The 18,537-nt window shown below is 46.3% G+C and overlaps 1 protein-coding gene across 1 annotated transcript in view; it reads left to right on the forward strand.

Moving 5' to 3' along the window:
* The window catches only part of PELP1 (proline, glutamate and leucine rich protein 1), a 400,761-nt gene that overhangs the window by 236,756 nt on the left and 145,468 nt on the right, over positions 1-18,537 (forward strand). The window contains exon 13 of the mRNA XM_085639349.1: positions 11,336-11,495. Coding sequence (XP_085495475.1) covers positions 11,336-11,495 — 160 coding nt within the window. The remainder of the gene's footprint in view (positions 1-11,335; positions 11,496-18,537) is intronic.

Genomic DNA, 18,537 nt, shown 5'->3' on the forward strand with positions numbered 1-18,537 from the left:
CCCTTGTAGTTTTTTAGTGGTCTGTAACAATCTTCTGCTTTCCTGTCTATCCTCCCCTAGCATCTGCTTGAGGGTAGCGTATAAAAGCTCCAGTGTTGTAAGCGAAGACTGGGCCATGGATTCTGGGTTGTTGGGACCACTAAAACCACCAGATGCAGCATTTGCTAAATTAGGACCACCCCCCAAGCTTGATGTCAACGTTGTCGCAGAATAGTCCTATTCAAGTTTGCGAGCTGTGCCTGAATCTGATTTTGAAGATCTCGCTTTAGCCTTAACCCGTCGCTTTGAATTAGCGGATCTGCTGCGTGGTGTTTTCTGTGTAGCAGATGACTCCTCTGAGACAGTCCCGTCCGATGTTTCAAGCTCACTAAGCTCCGATGACTCAGAATCATCATTCAGAGAATAGAACTAATCCACCTCTGGAGATAATAAGGGAGCACTAGACCATAGCGGTGTTATAATTTGATCATTATGGCCAAATACCCCGTTGTTGGTGTTACCCCCACCTTTCTCCACCATGGCAGGTGCCTCAGTTTGTACTTCCAGCTGGTTTTCCACTAATAGAACTGGTGATGAATCTGAGCTTACCAAAGTATCATAGCTGTTACCAGTCTCTAGGGGTGAGGGCCCAGGAACTGCTGCCTCCCTGTTCAATGTTCTAGCAACATCTAGAACAGTACATACCCTGGTAGCAATGAAGTTTCCGTCCCTATTCGGAATCTTGGCTGACTCACCAAACGCCAGTGATTGCAGTCCCATCATGGACCCCTCGGCGTTGTCCTTTCCGTATGCATTCTCTTCAGTTTCCTGGCTCCGCTCACCATACTGCTCCGTCCCAGGATTTGCAGCAATCCTACTATCAGCACCCAACTGAGAAAGAGGTAGAGGAATACGCTGATCCTGGTTCATCTCCCCAGGTGCTGCCTCGATACCGGTGCAATCCAAATCCGCCGCCATGAGTTCTGGACCACCCAGAGACCCCGGGATCCCAGAAATAATTCAGTTCGAGGCCGTTTTTGCCCTGAATGCTTCGGCTACCGTTGGTTGCACTGGATCTGTTATGCAGTCCTTCACCGTCTCTTTAATCTCCTTTAGCTCCTTTGGCTCTTTCAACTCTTTTGCCGGTTTGCTCATCTTGGGAGCCATGCTGTTCCGGTAGCGTCCACACAATCTGCACAGCCTCCGATGCAGCAGAACAATTAGCAGTAGGGTCAAACCAGACCCCTTCGACCAGTGTGAAAGCTGTCTGTGATCCCGGGGTCCCAAGCCTCGTGTGTCCAACTCGAGCAAATCAAGCAGGTAAGTCCACGATACCATATTATTCCGTCCGTCCAAGCATTTTAAGGTGAATCAGGGAGAGTGAGAGCTGGCGCTGCTCTCACTGAGGTCAGTCAGCGGCCATCTTGCCTCCAAGTGACAATTGATGAAGTTAGATTTCCCTTAATAGTTATTTAAAATCTGATGAAGTCAGATTTTAAATAACTATTAAGGTAAATTTATGTTTAGAAAGTTATCTTTTTCCTTGCCTAAATTTCCTAGAGGCTAATTTTCATTTGCTCTCAAACTTCTCCCAGACAGGTTTTAGCATTTGAAAAGGTGTAGTAAAAAAAGTGTTACATGCCTTCCAGGAGCAAACAATAGGCTGACCTGAATAAGCAGAGATGATGAGACTGAATTACTCTGAAATTCACAGACTATGCAGGGAGGGGGCTGTGAGCATCGTTTTCTACATTACAGTATCAGATCCTGCTGGACTGGTCTGCTGGATGTACATATAACACGTTGGGTGCACTTGAAAGGCCTAGAACAGGATGCCAAGACCATTCTTGTGTACCCACTTTCTGGTTGCTGAAGGACCCTGCTTTATCCTTCCAGACGTATGTCTCTGGGCTTTTCATATGACCCTGGATGGCAAAACAATGCTTGTGTATTCACACTCTGGCTGCTGATGAACTGTTTTTTCTACCAGACTTCTGTCACCAGATTTAATGGGCTAGAGCAGCTGCTTCAAACTGGATTTTGGTGTTAGATGAGAGAGGACACTAGGATTACCATAGTACACTGCCCCCACAAACCCCAGGCATTGAAGCCCAAGTTTAGTATGGCCGAAGACTTTTGCCTTCTGGGAAATGCCCAAAATAGGTAGAAATGGCCCTAGGAACTTTAGTCAATTGGTTAGTGAATACCCAGGAATCCTTACCATCTACTACCTTGTGCCAGGCATATATGTGGCATCTCCAGGCACCAACTTCAGAACAGATGAACCTGCTCTCTGTCACCTGAGAGGAGCTCTGAAAGACTGGACCTGCTCCCTTTTGTACCCAGGACAAATAAGTGGACTCAAAGGGTCATAAGGCTGACTTCCTGTTCAAGCTACCAGGTACAACAAACTACAAGAGTCCTGCCCTTCAAAGGCTCATCTGACGAGTAACAACTGGACTCTACTTTTGGCCTCTGCCAGACACACCTTGTGTCTGTAAGTGCCTCCCAAGTAGTCCTGCAGTGGTGGATTGAACCTTAAAGGACTAAAGTCATAAGGTAAAATCTTTGACCAGGATTAATCTGGTTGATGTATCCGACCCGTACTACATCGGTCATCGCAGCATTGTGCCTGGGTCCTGGTCTACTGAAACCATTGACTATTGTTGGCACTTCGTGCTTCTTGCCTTTATCCCTACTCAAGGATTTAAACGTTCATATCTCTTGTTCTTCTAGTTGTATTATTGTCATTTTGGAGATTTGATTTATTAAATTTTACTCTATTTTTTCTAATTGTTTGAGATGTTTGCTGTTTTGCATTTTGGCTTGTTTACTGGTTTGGTACTACAAAAATACCTTGCACATTGTCCTAAGTTGAGCCTTTTTGCACTGTTCCACAGCTTTCATAGAGCTGGCAAGGGTTGTAATTATTCCTTGCGGTGGGTAGTCCGAGGTGAGAAGCAGAAGTAGATCCCGGATGGAGAGTCCGACGAAGATACTCAAAATGGCGGCAGCGCCTTTCGGAGAACGGAGAATCGACAAGTAAGGACGCCTATTGTACAGTAGCAGACACGCTTCGTGGGGTCAGACACATAATTCATGTGACTGACGGGCATATACATATGTGCCTTGCTGTAGGACGTGACTTGAAGCGTTGACTGGTTGGTTGCGCACTTCCGCTACAGACTGTAGCTGGCTATGTGATTCGAGCCGGAGTGGCACACACTCGTACATTCCGGCCTCCTTCCTCAGGGCATCCCAGCACTGGCCCTAACGGTAAACTTAGTGCGAAGGGGAGGACAGCTGCAACCAGCAAGTGGAGCTGCGCAACGAGGAGGTAACTGCGGCTGGCATAAAGGTACGGAGCGGCGTGAGCATTGGCAAGAAGAGAAAGCGCAAGCTGGCTGCATGATTTAACTGGGACTTTAAGGTTGCAGGGTGCCTCATTGCATAGTGGGAGCAGCGGATTATAGACCACGAGACACAGCTACGCATTTATAGTGCGCAAAATGGGAAGACCCAAAAATAAACACCCAGATCCTCAGTCAACCGAGGAGTCTAACACTACAACACACACACGGACCAGAAACAAGGTGCACAGCAAGATGGGGCACCGCCTACGGAACCAGAACGACACGTAGACAAACTGGGCGTGATACTTAGAGATCTGGGACTCACGCCAGGCATTAGAAACACAAATAGGCATGTTAACAGCCAGCCCTACACTTTTAAAAGCAGACCATGTGAAACTAGCGGATAGAGTGAAAGAACACAACATAATACTTGATGACCTAGTGGCACAATAAATTGCAACCTCGTCCCAAACAACTACAGCGCCAATTAAAGGGTTTGCAGGACAGAGTGGAAGATGCGGAGGGGAGATCCGAACGCAACAACGTTGGAATTCTGGGTCTACGGGAAAAAATTTAAGGGACTAACTCTTCCCAACTTATGGAGCGCTGGATACGTGATCACGTTGTCTCGGAGGGTTTAACAGCGATGTACAGTGTGGAGAGAACAAACAGAGTACCCGCAAGACCTCCACCACCTGGAACACTTCCGAGACCGATTATTGCAATCATTTTGAATTATAAAGATCGAGACATGATACTGCAGGTAGCTAGAGAACACGCTGCAATCCGGTTCGAGAATAAAAAATATCTCAATAGACCCAGGCTTTACTTTAGCGGTTCAAAAAGCCCGAAACACTTTTCACGCAGTGAAAAGGACGTTATAGGCACATAATTTGAAATACGCCATGTTATTTCCAGCTCGCCTAAAGATCATCTACCGACAAAAAGCTCTTTTTTTCCGACAAGCCTGATGAAGCAATGGAATGAGCAGAAATAACGCTAACTCCTCGCAAAACTCATCGCAGGGCAGCCAACGGCATCTTCCCCATATGTATAACAAGGATCAACCTCAACTAGACCAGCACAGAAAAACAGACAACAGACAAGAAGGCAATCCCACGATGGAACAGATCGCAGCTAGTAAACAGGACACTTTGCTGACAGCGGCGGCATTAGCATCACAAGCGATGACCTCCGGAGCGGAGAATGTAGACTCATCTGAGGATCCTGAGGCGCAATCGGACTCTGAAAGTAGTCTGTTGTTCCCGGTGGTGACCTCACAGACTGAGGATGACATGTGAACTTGTTTGCTGTGTTTGCTGTGTTCCTTGGAAGCCGGAGAGTCAGTTTCGGATGAGTATGATATGCTTTTACCAAAGACAAATAATGGCAAACTGCCCCCTATATTTGTGTTATGTTGGGATATTGGTTGGAGCTTATTGGATGTACTTGTAGCACGTACATCAATGTGTAGTAGGAATACGGCAGTTGCAACCCCCCAGAGGCAGCTGCATTGTGTTATACTGTTTGTAGAGGGGTTGCTGGTTTGGTCCTCTAATGATACACAGGGGAACCTAGTATTGGGGATTGTATTTGGGAATGTCAACATGGACTCCTTTAAAGGTACACATCTATTTCAATTGCAGAAGTGACCTGTGAGTGGTGTTATACAACATACTCTAGGATTAGATGGCACAACTGAATAAATATGCATTTACGTCTTGGAATGTAAGAGGGCTAGGTTCCATACATAAGAGACATAGAATACTAGCGCAGCTCAAGCGTAGAAAAGTACACATTGCCTTTTTACAGGAGTCCCACCTTACAAATGCAGAGGCCGTAAAAATGCAAAAGAAGTTGAGAGGGCAACTGTTCTACACATCCTACTCTGCATTCACCAGAGGAGCAGCAATATGGATACAAAATGGTACCCCTTTTACGGTCTTGGAAAAGAAAATAGATGTGAATGGTACATGGGTTCTGTTGCTAGGCACACTATACTGGAAACATATAGTGTTGGGAAGCGTCTACGCCCCAAACTCAGAACAGGACAAATTCCTAGATTTGTAATCCACAGTACTGGCGGGATGGGATGCTTACGCTTGGGTCATTGGGGGAGATTTCAATACGGTGTTGGACATAGACAAGGACAGGTCACACCCGCCATTGCAAAACATGGGCTGTAAGAAACCGGCAGCGGCTCTTCAGAAGTGGGCAGAGGGCTGGGGTGTGAGTGAAATATGGAGAGAGAAACATCCGCTAAGTAGGGAGTACTCCTACTTGCCTCCACGCGGCTTGCAAAACCCGCATAGACAGGATTTTTTGCTCCCTACCATTAGTCGTTAATGTAACACACTACCTAATGTAGGGAAAAACTTTTTCAGATCACAACCCACTGGAAGCAATTATGCAATGTGGAAAGTCCCCGGTACCTATACCGACATGGAAATGACAGCCCCTATTAGAAGATCAAGTGTTTCATGGCACCCTCGCCAAGTCGATTACTAACTACTTCACAGAGAACACCAACACTGCCAGCACACATCAGATGGAATGGGACGCTTTCAAAACGGTGATGCGTGGGGTTGCTGTTAGCACACAGGTGGGGCTGGCTCCGCAGTGATTAAGAACTTCAAAACAGTCGAAGATAAACTGGGGGAGTTAAAGCGTGAGGCAATTGTGAATGTCAGAGTTGAATTACAGTAGGCACACATTAGACACGCAGAACTATTGGAAGACTTGCACCTGTTAGATTATAATTTATACACCCAAAAACAGCACCAGAGGCAGATAAATCGGGTCCTCTGTTGGCCCGGATTATAAGAGACTCCCCACAGACGTCCCCAATCCTAGAAATTAACAAACAAGATGGTACGACCATCAATACACAAGATGATATTAATATGACTTTTAAAACATTATGAGACGTTATATGCGACTCCACCAGACCTTGATTTACATGAGTTCGACACTTTTTTTGAGAGTTTACAACTCCCACAATTACTGAAAGAAAAAAGAGACAAAACTACTCTCTTGTCCAATTCTAATATATTCCATCACTGGCTCCCAATAAAATGATATGGCATTTGTTTTGTTTACTACCCCAATGCTTTACATTTGCTCTAAACATATGATTCAGATAATTTCATGCTTTTCACATTTGCCTGTGTCCCGTTAAAATCTAAAGTTTTTTTATTTAGTTCGCTTTTGTGACCGTATACAGCTGTACTTTTGGAATTGATGCCAAGCATATTTCTCATTCCAGCTCTTACATGTCATGATTAATTTTTCTTGACCAGCCTGATCTCAAACACTTGTATGGAGGCTCAGCCCATCTCTGTCTCTAAAAATGAGACTGAGCAAAGATTTCCATTTCCCTTAAATACACTACCTGCCTATTAGACCTACTTTACTACATCTCCAAACGCCTGGCACATCGCGGCTACCTGTACTTTATGCTAAGTGGACACCACCACCAATTCAGATCTACCATTCTGGGTCACAACCGCCCTAAGGGTGTTCACCAAATGTCTAGCGGTGGTAGCTGCACATCTGTGAAGAAACGTCATTAGTGTCTTCCCTTAACTGGATGATTGGCTGAGAGTTGCAGCAGCTGACAACGATGCCTGGCACATGCACAGCAGTGTTTTTATTACACAGGCTAGGCTTCAAAGTCTGTGTGAAAAAGTTGAATCTCTATCCACGAGAGATCCAACCTTTTCTGGTAGGTGTATTACACTCAGTCACAGCAAAAGCCTAACCAAGACCAGGGAGGGATATTTCATTCCAAATGCAACTATCTTATTTTACGAAACCACATCCCCTTACTGTGAGGATGGTGATGAAACTACTTGGTGGGGTGGTTTTATATATAGCAATGGTGCCACATGCAGGATTGTACATGCATCCACTGCAGGAGAATCTAGTAGGGCAGGGGTCACAGTTTGAGGGTCTGTAGCAATATCTAGTGTTTGTAGAGCCCAATTTTTATTATTTATTTATTTATTTTTTGCATTTGTAATGCGCACAGATACCCACAAAGGGTTTCCCGGCGCCAGGGCTAAGAGGTCAAAACATAGAGGCAGTAACTGTCAAGGACCACAATTATTTATTAAAAAGCCAAGTTTTAACGTTTTTCTTAAAACTGGCAAAATTCTCCTCCTTCCGTAAGGCTAAGGGGAGGGAATTCCAAAGAACTGGTCCCAGATGGGAGAAAGATTTCCCCCCCATTCGGGCCAGTTTGAACCTGGGATCCACGAAATTTGCTCCATTTAAAGAACGGAGATTGCGTGTAGGAACATGGGGCCTAACCAATTTTTGCAGGTATTTTGGTGCAGTTCCTGCCCTGATCTTGAACATGTGTGTCAAGGCTTTGAACCGAACTCGGTTCTCTACCCTCAACCAATGCAGGTTCCTCAAATTCTTCGAGATCCTTGCTGTCCTAGGAATCTTACACAGCAACCTGGCTGCGGAGTTCTGGACCAGCTGCAATCTCCTGATCACGGCTAGATTGGAACCCAGGTATAAGATGTTACCGTAGTCAAGCCTAGATGTAATTAATGCATTGACTACGGTCTTCTGGGTATCCACAGGCAGCATCCAGATAATCTTCCGCAGCCATTTAAGGATCGTGAAGCAGACACCAGCCACTTTGTTGGCCTGCTGTTTCATTGATAATGAATCATCAATGCACACCCCCAAATTTCTAGCTTGGGTAGCCGGGGTGGGGAAGGCGCCCAAAGATGGTGGCCAATGGGTATCCTGCCACAGATCTTTATTTTTCCCCAGGAGAAGAATCTCTGTCTTCTCCCCATTGAGCTTTAGCTGGTTCGTAGACATCCAGCTGAAAATTTCCTGAAGGCCTAGTTTCAGCACAGAGGGGGATGAAGATTCTGAGTTAGTAAGGGAAAAAATAATCTGCGAATCGTCCGCATAGGTCATAAGTTCTAGACCTACCCGCTCTGCCAAATCGGCGAGGGGGCGGAGATACAGATTGAAAAATAGCGGGCTCAAAATTGAGCCCTGAGGCACACCGTGGGGTGACAGAAAAATGTCCGACTGGGCCTGTGAGGACGAGATCTGAAACGTCCTGTTGCTCAAGTAAGATCTAATCCAGTCCAGCGCTGCCCCTCCGACGCCATCCTCACTCAGCCTGACAAGCAGTCTGTTGTGTGAGATGGTGTCGAAGGCTGCGCTTAAATCAAGCAGAACAAGAGCAACCGTTTGCCCGTCGTCCAAAAGTCCCCTGATCTTCTCCGTGACTCCCAGGAGGGCAGATTCGGTGGAGTGGCCTGCCCTAAAACCCGATTGGGAAAAATGGAGTAGGTTGTTATTCTCTGTGAAAGTTGAAAGTACACCATGGATGTGCTTCTCCAGTATTTTTGAGAATGCTGGCAGCAGGGAAATCGGACGATAGTTGGCCAGTACCTTCGGTGATTAATACCACAGATGCCTCATGTGGCGAGGAGCAATATTTCAATACCAGCAGACCTGCTTCTTATTTCCCTTCTAAATTTCCATTTCTGTTTTCCTCTCTAAAAGGGTGGATTCTGGCTACGCGAAACTGCTCAAAAGTCTGCTTTTCGCGAAATTTTTGCTTGTTCGCGTTCACAAAATGCATGTTCGCGAGATATTTCTCCTCGAGCACGCAAACAGCAATTGCGAACAGGAAAAAAGCATCGCGAACAAGCAATTCCGCGTGTTCGCGGAATTTCTGCGTGTTCGCGGAGATTTTTTACCGTTTCGCGGAGATTTGCGTAACGCAATTACGCAAATTCCGCCCACCCCTAATTCTGGCTGACATGTCTGCGTGTGACCTCTGACCTGTGCGATCTGAAACAACTACATCTTGAGCTGACTGCTCGGATTTCTTCTAATTAAAGGTTCAGACATGCAAGCCTGCTGAAGTCCCTCCTCATCTTAAACCTATTTGTAAATGCCATGCATGGCGAGCTAAAAACTGCTATGGCTTCACAGGGCCCTGTTTCTCATCATTTCACAGTCCACCTGATGCAGTTCTATGCATCTCTGGGAGTCCTCTCTGCACTGGAGGATCAGCCTCTGGCAGCACTTGCCCCATGTTCCTTTCAGCACCACCAATGTCAGTTGAGCTCACTTGTGCACGCCTAGTTATGTGTACTCCAGCAGGACCATCTCAGAATGGCGATAAAACAGTTTCTCAATTTCCAAGACCGCCTTCCGACATATGGTCACCATAGAGCGACCCAGACACCCACAGGAATTAGTTGGTGCTCGTCAAGGTTTTGTACCTAGAGACAACAACCTTTAGTCACTGATGAATGAGACCTTCCATGCACTGGTGGTAACCTTTCCCTTACTATGAGCCAGCTGCTTCAAAGTCAAGATATTAGGCACCAAAATAAACCCCATGTTTGGGTGCCCCAGTGCCTGTCAGTTGGGACGAGGGCGAATAGATGTCTGGAATCCTCTGGTAAAAAGATGCCTACCTATGCCCAAGAAGATTACACAATTATGTTTAACCATGGCAATTAAGAGGCAAAACATAAACTGCTGGAGTCAGACTTCACTCTCTTCCACCAGTCTTGAGAACATTAGTGCTCCATGTGCAGACGGGCATCGATGAAGTATTCCAACTTAAATGTAGTTGCCTTCCCATGCGATAGGCCGATGTTGTTGGATACATCTAAGGCACTCCATTGACATGTTACTGTAGCACTTCTCGGTGTTCACATCCAGTTGATGAATGGCATTCAAGTTATACAAGCCTTTTTGGCTGACAACGGCTTCTTGTGAGTCCACAGCGTACTCCCAAGATTTTAGCAGCTTACTAGCCCAAGTCAAAGAGGAGATGCTTCAGGAGACCATGAATACAGCGGCATCAATGCTGTGATTTAGGATACTCGCTGATCCGTAGGAGAAGGAAGAAAACGCTTTTTCCCCATTCACTTTTCCATAGTAAAATTGTACAGCGATACTGCAAAAACTGCTGAGCGGAATGACACCAAATTTGGCACAAAGCTAGATCTTATTCCGGAAAGCATACTTTTCGTGATTTGATGTAAATCTATCCAGGAGTTTTTGAGAAATGAAGGCTAAAAAGGTGCATTTTTCACAACACTGCCGAACTGCAAGTTCACCCACACATTGTGATTGGCTCACCGCAGGACAAATTGCGCCAACCATCATATGACTTGGGGTTGTCCCAGAGTCTTAAATGTTTTTTTTTTTTAAAGAAGTTAAAAGGGGGCCATACTAGGTTTACTCTGTCCTCCCCTGGGCCTTGTGCAGTGGGTTCCAGAGGGAAACCCTGGGGTCACATTTAAAAATATATATATATTTTTGGGGGTGTTCCATGGGTACTGAATCCACAGCAAAGCCCAGCATCCCTGGGGTTTCGTGGTGGATCCATGCATCGGGAGCGTATCCCCAGGTTGTCACTCAGAGCGCTGCTGTAGATCCATGGAACCCCCCACCCAAAATAAAAAAGGGTGTTATGCCTTCAACACCACACTGCGCACTGCCAAAGGCTGTGCCATCATCGACTTGGGCACCTGCCCTGTGCCCATCCCCATGCCACTTAGGGTGATGAAAATCTACTTTGTTAGAAACCCTAGAAATTAATTTGAAAAACCAAATGTTAAAGTGATGTTAAAGTTTGATATGGTAATAATATCTTACTTTGCATTAAATAAAAATCACTGTAAAATAAACAAGGTTAAAGGTATGTTCTAGTTAAGTGAAAATGACATTTAAAACATACCATATTAAATTATCAAAACCACTGATTCTCCAGTTAGTTTTTGTTAAAGCTAAGGTAAGAAGCCTCTTTATAGCTTACACATGGCATCAACATGTTGCTTGGTTGGGTGCAGAGGGAGCACTGCAGACAGGAAAAACTGCATCATAAGTTGACAAGCTAACCTGGACTTGAGGGCTCCAAAAAGAGAGGGTGACCTCACATTCTTCCCTTGAAGTCTCTACACATGCCATCCCCTCAGATAGTGTCTTTGTATATTTTGCAGCTGAAAGGTGGACTTGTGGGAGCTGACATGACTGGGAGTTCTGGGAAGCCAGCCTCAAAGAAGCAGAAGATGGCTGACATGGAAGACTCGTCTGAGCTGCAGAGCCATCGGAAGCATGATTCCAATGCCAATAGTGACGTGTGCAGTGGAGCTCTCAAAGGTACAAACTGAGACAATAGCCACATTCAGAAAAATGTCATACTCCTCTATCCGATGAACTGCAAATGCTTCCACATTCTTATAGTTGTGGAAAAACCATTGTAAACATTCATAAATAGTGAGTGTGGAGACGGGGCACATCAGAAAGTAGGAGAAATACCTTTATCTATATAGACAATTTTTCTAATGAAAGGGACATGTGGTCTTGCAGAGGTAGTGCCTATTTTAGGTTAACTAATGTGTTTGGTTGCTTACCTTCAAAGCATTTTGTCAGCCTGTGGAAAGGAACCGTGTGGTTTCTCTGTAGTATTGTGTATTTCTGATTGTATTTAAAATAAAAAGCACAAAAATCAAACACATACTGGCCTGTAACAAAGTGTCACTCAGTGAGTATTTTTTCAGATGTCACACATTGTCGCTGATAGGGATGGGGAGGTCATGTCTGAATGTAGTCTCCCATGTTGCAATTTACTTAGTGCAATAATCACCCATTTAGTTTCTTGGCACTTGCTGTGTAACATATGACAAACTCGAGAAAGATCCAGTGAAGTTGAACTTTGTCAAAGAGGTGTATTTTGAGTGCTTCTTAAAGTTTAAAGGGCCATTTAGGGAACAATATTGCATAAGCCTTGAAACATTGTCAGACAAGCTACAATCGTTGCTACTAAAATGTTAATCTAGGAATGAGTGAAGGGAACTGGTAATATTTCTGTTAAAGGAATGCACTCTACAACTGATTCTCCATCATTTAGGGATGGAGGGGCATACTGTTCAGATAGATTGGGCAAAGATCAAGTAAAACTGGTCTTTTTGTTGCCTAAAAAACTTTACCTTGAGAAGACCAAGAGATATTGACTAATGAAACTGTGAATCGATGCAGGAAGGAAGAATAGCCATCAAAAATTGTGAAGTCATGCCTCCGTCATCTGTAAAAAAAAAGAAAATGGAGAGGGAGAATGTGAGGGAGAATGTGAGGGAGAATGTGAGGGAGAATGTGAGGGAGAATGTGAGGGAGAATGTGAGGGAGAATGTGAGGGAGAATGTGAGGGAGAATGTGAGGGAGAATGTGAGGGAGAATGTGAGGGAGAATGTGAGGGAGAATGTGAGGGAGTGAATGTGAGGGAGAATGTGAGGGAGAATGTGAGGGAGAATGTGAGGGAGAATGTGAGGGAGAATGAGAGGGAGAATGAGAGGGAGAATGAGAGGGAGAATGAGAGGGAGAATGAGAGGGAGAATGTGAGGGAGAATGTGAGGGAGAATGAATGAGAGAGTGAATGAGAGAGTGAATGAATGAATGCGAGAGAGAGAAAATGAGAGTGAATGAATGAGAGAGAGAGAAAATGAGAGTGAGTGAATGAATGAGAGAGTGAATGAATGAGAGAGTGTGTATGTATATGTCGGCCCCTTGCACAGAAACTATATATTATACAAGGCATTTTTTCCAGGAGTTAAAAAAAAACATTGAACTGTCATCTCCTGCAACTAGAAAATCACAACTAACCCCCTCAATTACACAGTATATCTTTACATTCTATAAATGTCTCAGTTGTAGGAATATGTACTTAAATCTGTTTAATCTTTGCCAATGATATTCACATCATGCCGGCTCTGTGTTAACCACTTGATCACACTGCTCTATGTGTACTGTATCTTCATTTGTAAATGTCAAGGTCGTTACATAAAAAGAAAATAGTAAATTAACCACTGGACAAATTGTACACTAACTTGTCTGTTGTGCCTGTTGTATGTCCTTCATCCATGCATTCTGGTTTTGTTATGAACCCTAATGTAAAGATATAGTCCTAGGTAGGTACACTACCTTTTACCTACATCTATTCTACCATTGTTCTACATAATGGGTCTGACGCTGACCTTTTGCCTAGTTAGAAACAACATGGCTGTTGTGTGGTTTTCTCCGAAAGCTAGCCTCGTATATTATGAATGAGGTTTCTCAGTATCACAGCAGGATTACCATCATCTGCATAATAACTCTGTATAAGGATCACATCTATCGTCCTCCTTGCCCGACATGCCCATAGTACACTTCTAGGTAGAACCCCTGAGGGTACTTTTCAGGTATATAAGCACTACTTCTTCGTTGGGCAAATCAGTGGAGAAAAAGACTTCCATGCTGATGCGAGCCGCAGAGGCTCCTGCACACAGACACTGCAGCATGCAGACACTGCAGCACGCAGTGGTCTGACATCCCTCGCGGGGTGTCCTTGAGACCAAGACTGGGTCCTTCGCTCTCCCACATCAGATAATGGGGTTGGCTTTATTATTATTATTATTATATAAAATTTGTAACGCGCGCAGTTACCCAGGGGCATCCCGGCGCTGTGAACACAGACACGAAAGGTTCTTAGTCAATCCTACACTGGAAATAAGTGTGTTTTAAGTAGTTTCCTGAAGTGCAGGATATTGGGCTCAGCGCGGATCTTAAGGGGCAAGGCATTCCAGTGTGACGCTACTTGCACCGAGAAGCGTCGGCCCCCGGAGCGAGCTCTTTTTACTCTTGTGGTCTGCATCAGATGTCTTTGATCCGAGCGCAGTGGGCGTGTGGGCTTGTAGGGGCGTGCCATAGAAGACAGAATAGAAGGGCCCCTGCCGTACAAGATTTTATGGGCCGTACATAGCGCCTTAAATTTCACCCGCTCCTTAACAGGGAGCCAGCGGAGCGCTTTCAGGGCGGGGGCAGCTGATTGTCTACGCGGCACTTCCATTAACACCCTCGCTGCTGCATTCTGCACCTGCTGAAGGGTTTTGAAAGTTGCTTCTGGGGCGCCCAAAAATAGTGCGTTCCCGAAGTCAAGCCGCGACAAAATTAGGCCGCGAATCAAAAGCTTCCTGGAAGAGTTAGGGAGCAGAGGTAGCACTTTGCGAGCAGATCGCAGCAAGCCAAAGCATACCCCCGCGGTTTTCCTAGCATGGGTCCTGAAGGATAGATCTTCCTCCAACCAAACCCCCAAGCTCTTGATTTCCTTCTTGGGGGATGGTGGATCACCCAGGGACCGCGGCCAGCAACTGGTGATGAGAGAGGGACAGGCCTTGCCCAGCACCATCAGCTCAGTCTTGTCACCGTTGAGCTTCAACACGGACAGAGACATCCAACGATGAACATTGGAGAGACAGTCATGAAGGACTTCGGGTTGTTCTTCCAGCTGGGTGAGGCCCACAACCAGCTGCGTATCATCAGCATAGCTGATGATCTTCACTCCTGAAGGGGAGACCACTCTTTCAAGGGGAGCCATATAGGTGTTAAATAAGGTAGGGCTCAAAGATGAGCCCTGCGGGACTCCACATTGAAGAGGGAACAAGGTGGACTGTTCTCCCCCTTCCCAGACTTGATAGGACCGGTCTGAGAGGAAGGATTTCAACCATTTAAGGGCCATCCCTTTAACACCCACCTCTGCCAGCCGTTGGAGGAGCACCTGATGGTTAACGGTGTCAAAGGCCGCACTCAAGTCCAGGAGGATCACTGCCACTGACCCCCCTGAATCGAGAATGCTCCTTGCTTCCTCCACCACTGCCAGTAAGGCTGTATCTGTCCCCTGACCAGGGCGAAAACCCGTCTGGGAATCCCCTAGCAAATGGTGGTCTTCAAGATGGCGAGAAAGTTGGTAATTGACCAGCTTCTCTGCGACTTTAGAGAAACCGGGCAAGAGTGAAATGGGCCTAAAATTGGCCAGATTAGACGGATCTAGTCCCGGTTTCTTCAAAAGTGCTTTGACAACAGCGGATTTCCACCTTTGAGGCACTATTCCTTGTGCAAGCGAAAGATTAATAAGATCCGCAAGCGGAGTGGAAAGAACATTTGCCACCTGTTTAAGGGATTTCATAGGCGCCGGGTCACTTGGAGACCCACTCTTCATCTTTTTCAGGACCTTTTCGACCTCCTCCTCTGAGAAGGGGCCGAACGATAGCAGCTCAGCGGGATTTATTGTTGAGCTGATGTCCATTTCCACGCTCTGCAGCATCGCTGGCAGTGAGGACAGAATCTTTTCGATTTTCAAATGAAAGAAGTTGGCGAGCTCCTCACATTTCTCCTGCGGGTTGTCATGGACAACTGGGGGAGCCGGGGCCTTCAGCAGCTCTTTAAAGATCTTAAAAGATTCCCCTGGGGAATTGCTTGCCTTCTCGATCCGAACACTAAAAAAGTTCTTTTTAGCCTCCTTCAACGCCACCTTGTACTTCCTCATCCCTACCTTGTAATCATTCCGATTTTCGTCGGTCCGCTCTCTTCTCCAAGCGCGTTCTAATCTTTTGCATGAAGTTCTGAGAACCCTAAGTTCGGGCGTATACCAAGGGGCAGAGCCAACTCTTCTTTCTCTGAGAGGTCTCCTCTTTTTCGGGATCAGGGAATCCAAGGTGTTAGTGATCCAATTACCCACCTGCTGGTCCGCCATAGTGGGGTCAGTAGCAGGGGGAGGACAGGTTCTTGCTAACTCGGCTGCCCAACTTCCCACTGGCAGCCTCGACCAGATACGTTCCACAGTATGCCGTTGAGGTACCGGGTCTCTCCCTTTCACCCACTGCCAATTGAAAGGAACCATATGGTGGTCAGTCCAGGGAAGAGCCAAGGGATGTAGGGCAAGCAAATTTTTTGAATTCGCAAAAATAACATCCAGCTGATGGCCTCTCTCATGGGTGGCGCCGACGTTAACAAGGTGAAGGTCAAGTGCACCCAACATGCCTTGTAAGTCTTTCGCCCATCTATCATGAGGGTCATCAAAGTGCACGTTCAGGTCTCCGATAACTAAAAAATTGGATGATGCCGCGGCTAAAGGTATGACTGCTTCGATAAAAGAGTCTACAAAGTTGCCCATAATAGCAGGAGGCCGGTAAAGAAGGAGGCCTGATATAGAGAAAGTGGGGGATAGTCGCAACACGAATTGGCAGCTTTCTGAATTATTAATGCCGCAATCCACAGCCTTGCACATGAAATTGTCTCTGTATAGGATGGCTACCCCTCCCCCCCCTTCCATCTGGCCTGTCCTGATGAAATATAAGGTATCCAGATGGAAGGGCTTTTACAATATCCGGACCAGAGCTAGAGGTTAACCAAGTTTCTGTGAGAAACAACACATCCAGCTTATGGTCAATGATCAAAGAGTGGATTTCAGTGGCATGACAGGGTATGGACCTACAGTTAAGCAGCGCCATGGATAACAGTGTTTGGTCCCTGGTTACACGGGCCGCACCACAGAGAGCACAGTTCAAATAGGGGGTACCCTCTACCCATCGATAGCTACAACCCAAACATCTAGGGGCATGTAGTGACATCAGATCATTCCTAGTGTACCTGATCCTAGGACCCATGTGTTGTACAGGAATGAGCAGATTGCCATGCCCTGAGCCCGGCTGAGCGCGGACGGGCGCAGACGGGCTGGACTCAGGCGCAGGTCCGGCGCGTCCGCTGCCCGCGTCCGCTGCGCGGAGGCATGCCTAACCGTTTAAGTAGAGCGACTAGAGCGCTCGTCCAATCGCGCCCAACCCAAGATGTCCGCCAACTGCAGCAACCCGGGACCCGGTAAGCTTAGCCTCGAGGACGGCCAAGCCCCCCTGGGAAGCGAGGAGGAATAATAAAGGTGCTAGCGTGACTTGTAAATAATATCAGCCCATAAGGTGTGCTAATCTGGCTCGAGGGGGGGGGGGGACGGACACAAAGGGAAATTCTATAGAGCAGTAGCAATATTAAAATTTTTTAAGTTTTAAATTTTAAAAGGAGCGACCGCTCGGGAGCAGCCTTAAGCGTCTGTGAAAATAATCGCCTGCTATGGAAAATAGCCCCTCCTTAAGTAGAGCGACTAGAGCGCTCGTCCAATCGCGCCCAACCCAAGATATCCGCCAACTGCAGCAACCCGGGACCCGGTAAGCTTAGCCTCGAGGACGGCCAAGCCCCCCTGGGAAGCGAGGAGGAATAATAAAGGTGCTAGCGTGACTTGTAAATAATATCAGCCCATAAGGTGTGCTAATCTGGCTCGAGGGGGGGGGGGGGGGGGACGGACACAAAGGGAAATTCTATAGAGCAGTAGCAATATTAAAATTTTTTAAGTTTTAAATTTTAAAAGGAGCGACCGCTCGGGAGCAGCCTTAAGCGTCTGTGAAAATAATCGCCTGCTATGGAAAATAGCCCCTCCTTAAGTAGAGCGACTAGAGCGCTCGTCCAATCGCGCCCAACCCAAGATATCCGCCAACTGCAGCAACCCGGGACCCGGTAAGCTTAGCCTCGAGGACGGCCAAGCCCCCCTGGGAAGCGAGGAGGAATAATAAAGGTGCTAGCGTGACTTGTAAATAATATCAGCCCATAAGGTGTGCTAATCTGGCTCGAGGGGGGGGGGGGGGACGGACACAAAGGGAAATTCTATAGAGCAGTAGCAATATTAAAATTTTTAAAGTTTTAAATTTTAAAAGGAGCGACCGCTCGGGAGCAGCCTTAAGCGTCTGTGAAAATAATCGCCTGCTATGGAAAATAGCCCCTCCTTAAGTAGAGCGACTAGAGCGCTCGTCCAATCGCGCCCAACCCAAGATATCCGCCAACTGCAGCAACCCGGGACCCGGTAAGCTTAGCCTCGAGGACGGCCAAGCCCCCCTGGGAAGCGAGGAGGAATAATAAAGGTGCTAGCGTGACTTGTAAATAATATCAGCCCATAAGGTGTGCTAATCTGGCTCGAGGGGGGGGGGGGGGACGGACACAAAGGGAAATTCTATAGAGCAGTAGCAATATTAAAATTTTTAAAGTTTTAAATTTTAAAAGGAGCGACCGCTCGGGAGCAGCCTTAAGCCTAACGGTATTCTTGGCTTTACACCTACATACATGCTATGTACTTTTAGGTACATATAGTTAGGGTTCGCATCGTAGGAGTACGCATTATTACTGTCATGTATCCATATGCCTGCATATATTCATTGTTTTAGCACCATGGTAGAATTCTACCCTTTCTTTACTCTGCTGGTGCTTATAACCATATATATCCGTTTCTGTCTCATGGTTGTTGCAGCACATGTGTTTTATACTAGAATTATGCTGGTTCAATAAATCC

Source organism: Triturus cristatus, chromosome 12 (assembly GCF_964204655.1).
Source record: "Triturus cristatus chromosome 12, aTriCri1.1, whole genome shotgun sequence".
In the NCBI taxonomy this organism is placed as follows: Eukaryota; Metazoa; Chordata; class Amphibia; order Caudata; family Salamandridae; genus Triturus; species Triturus cristatus.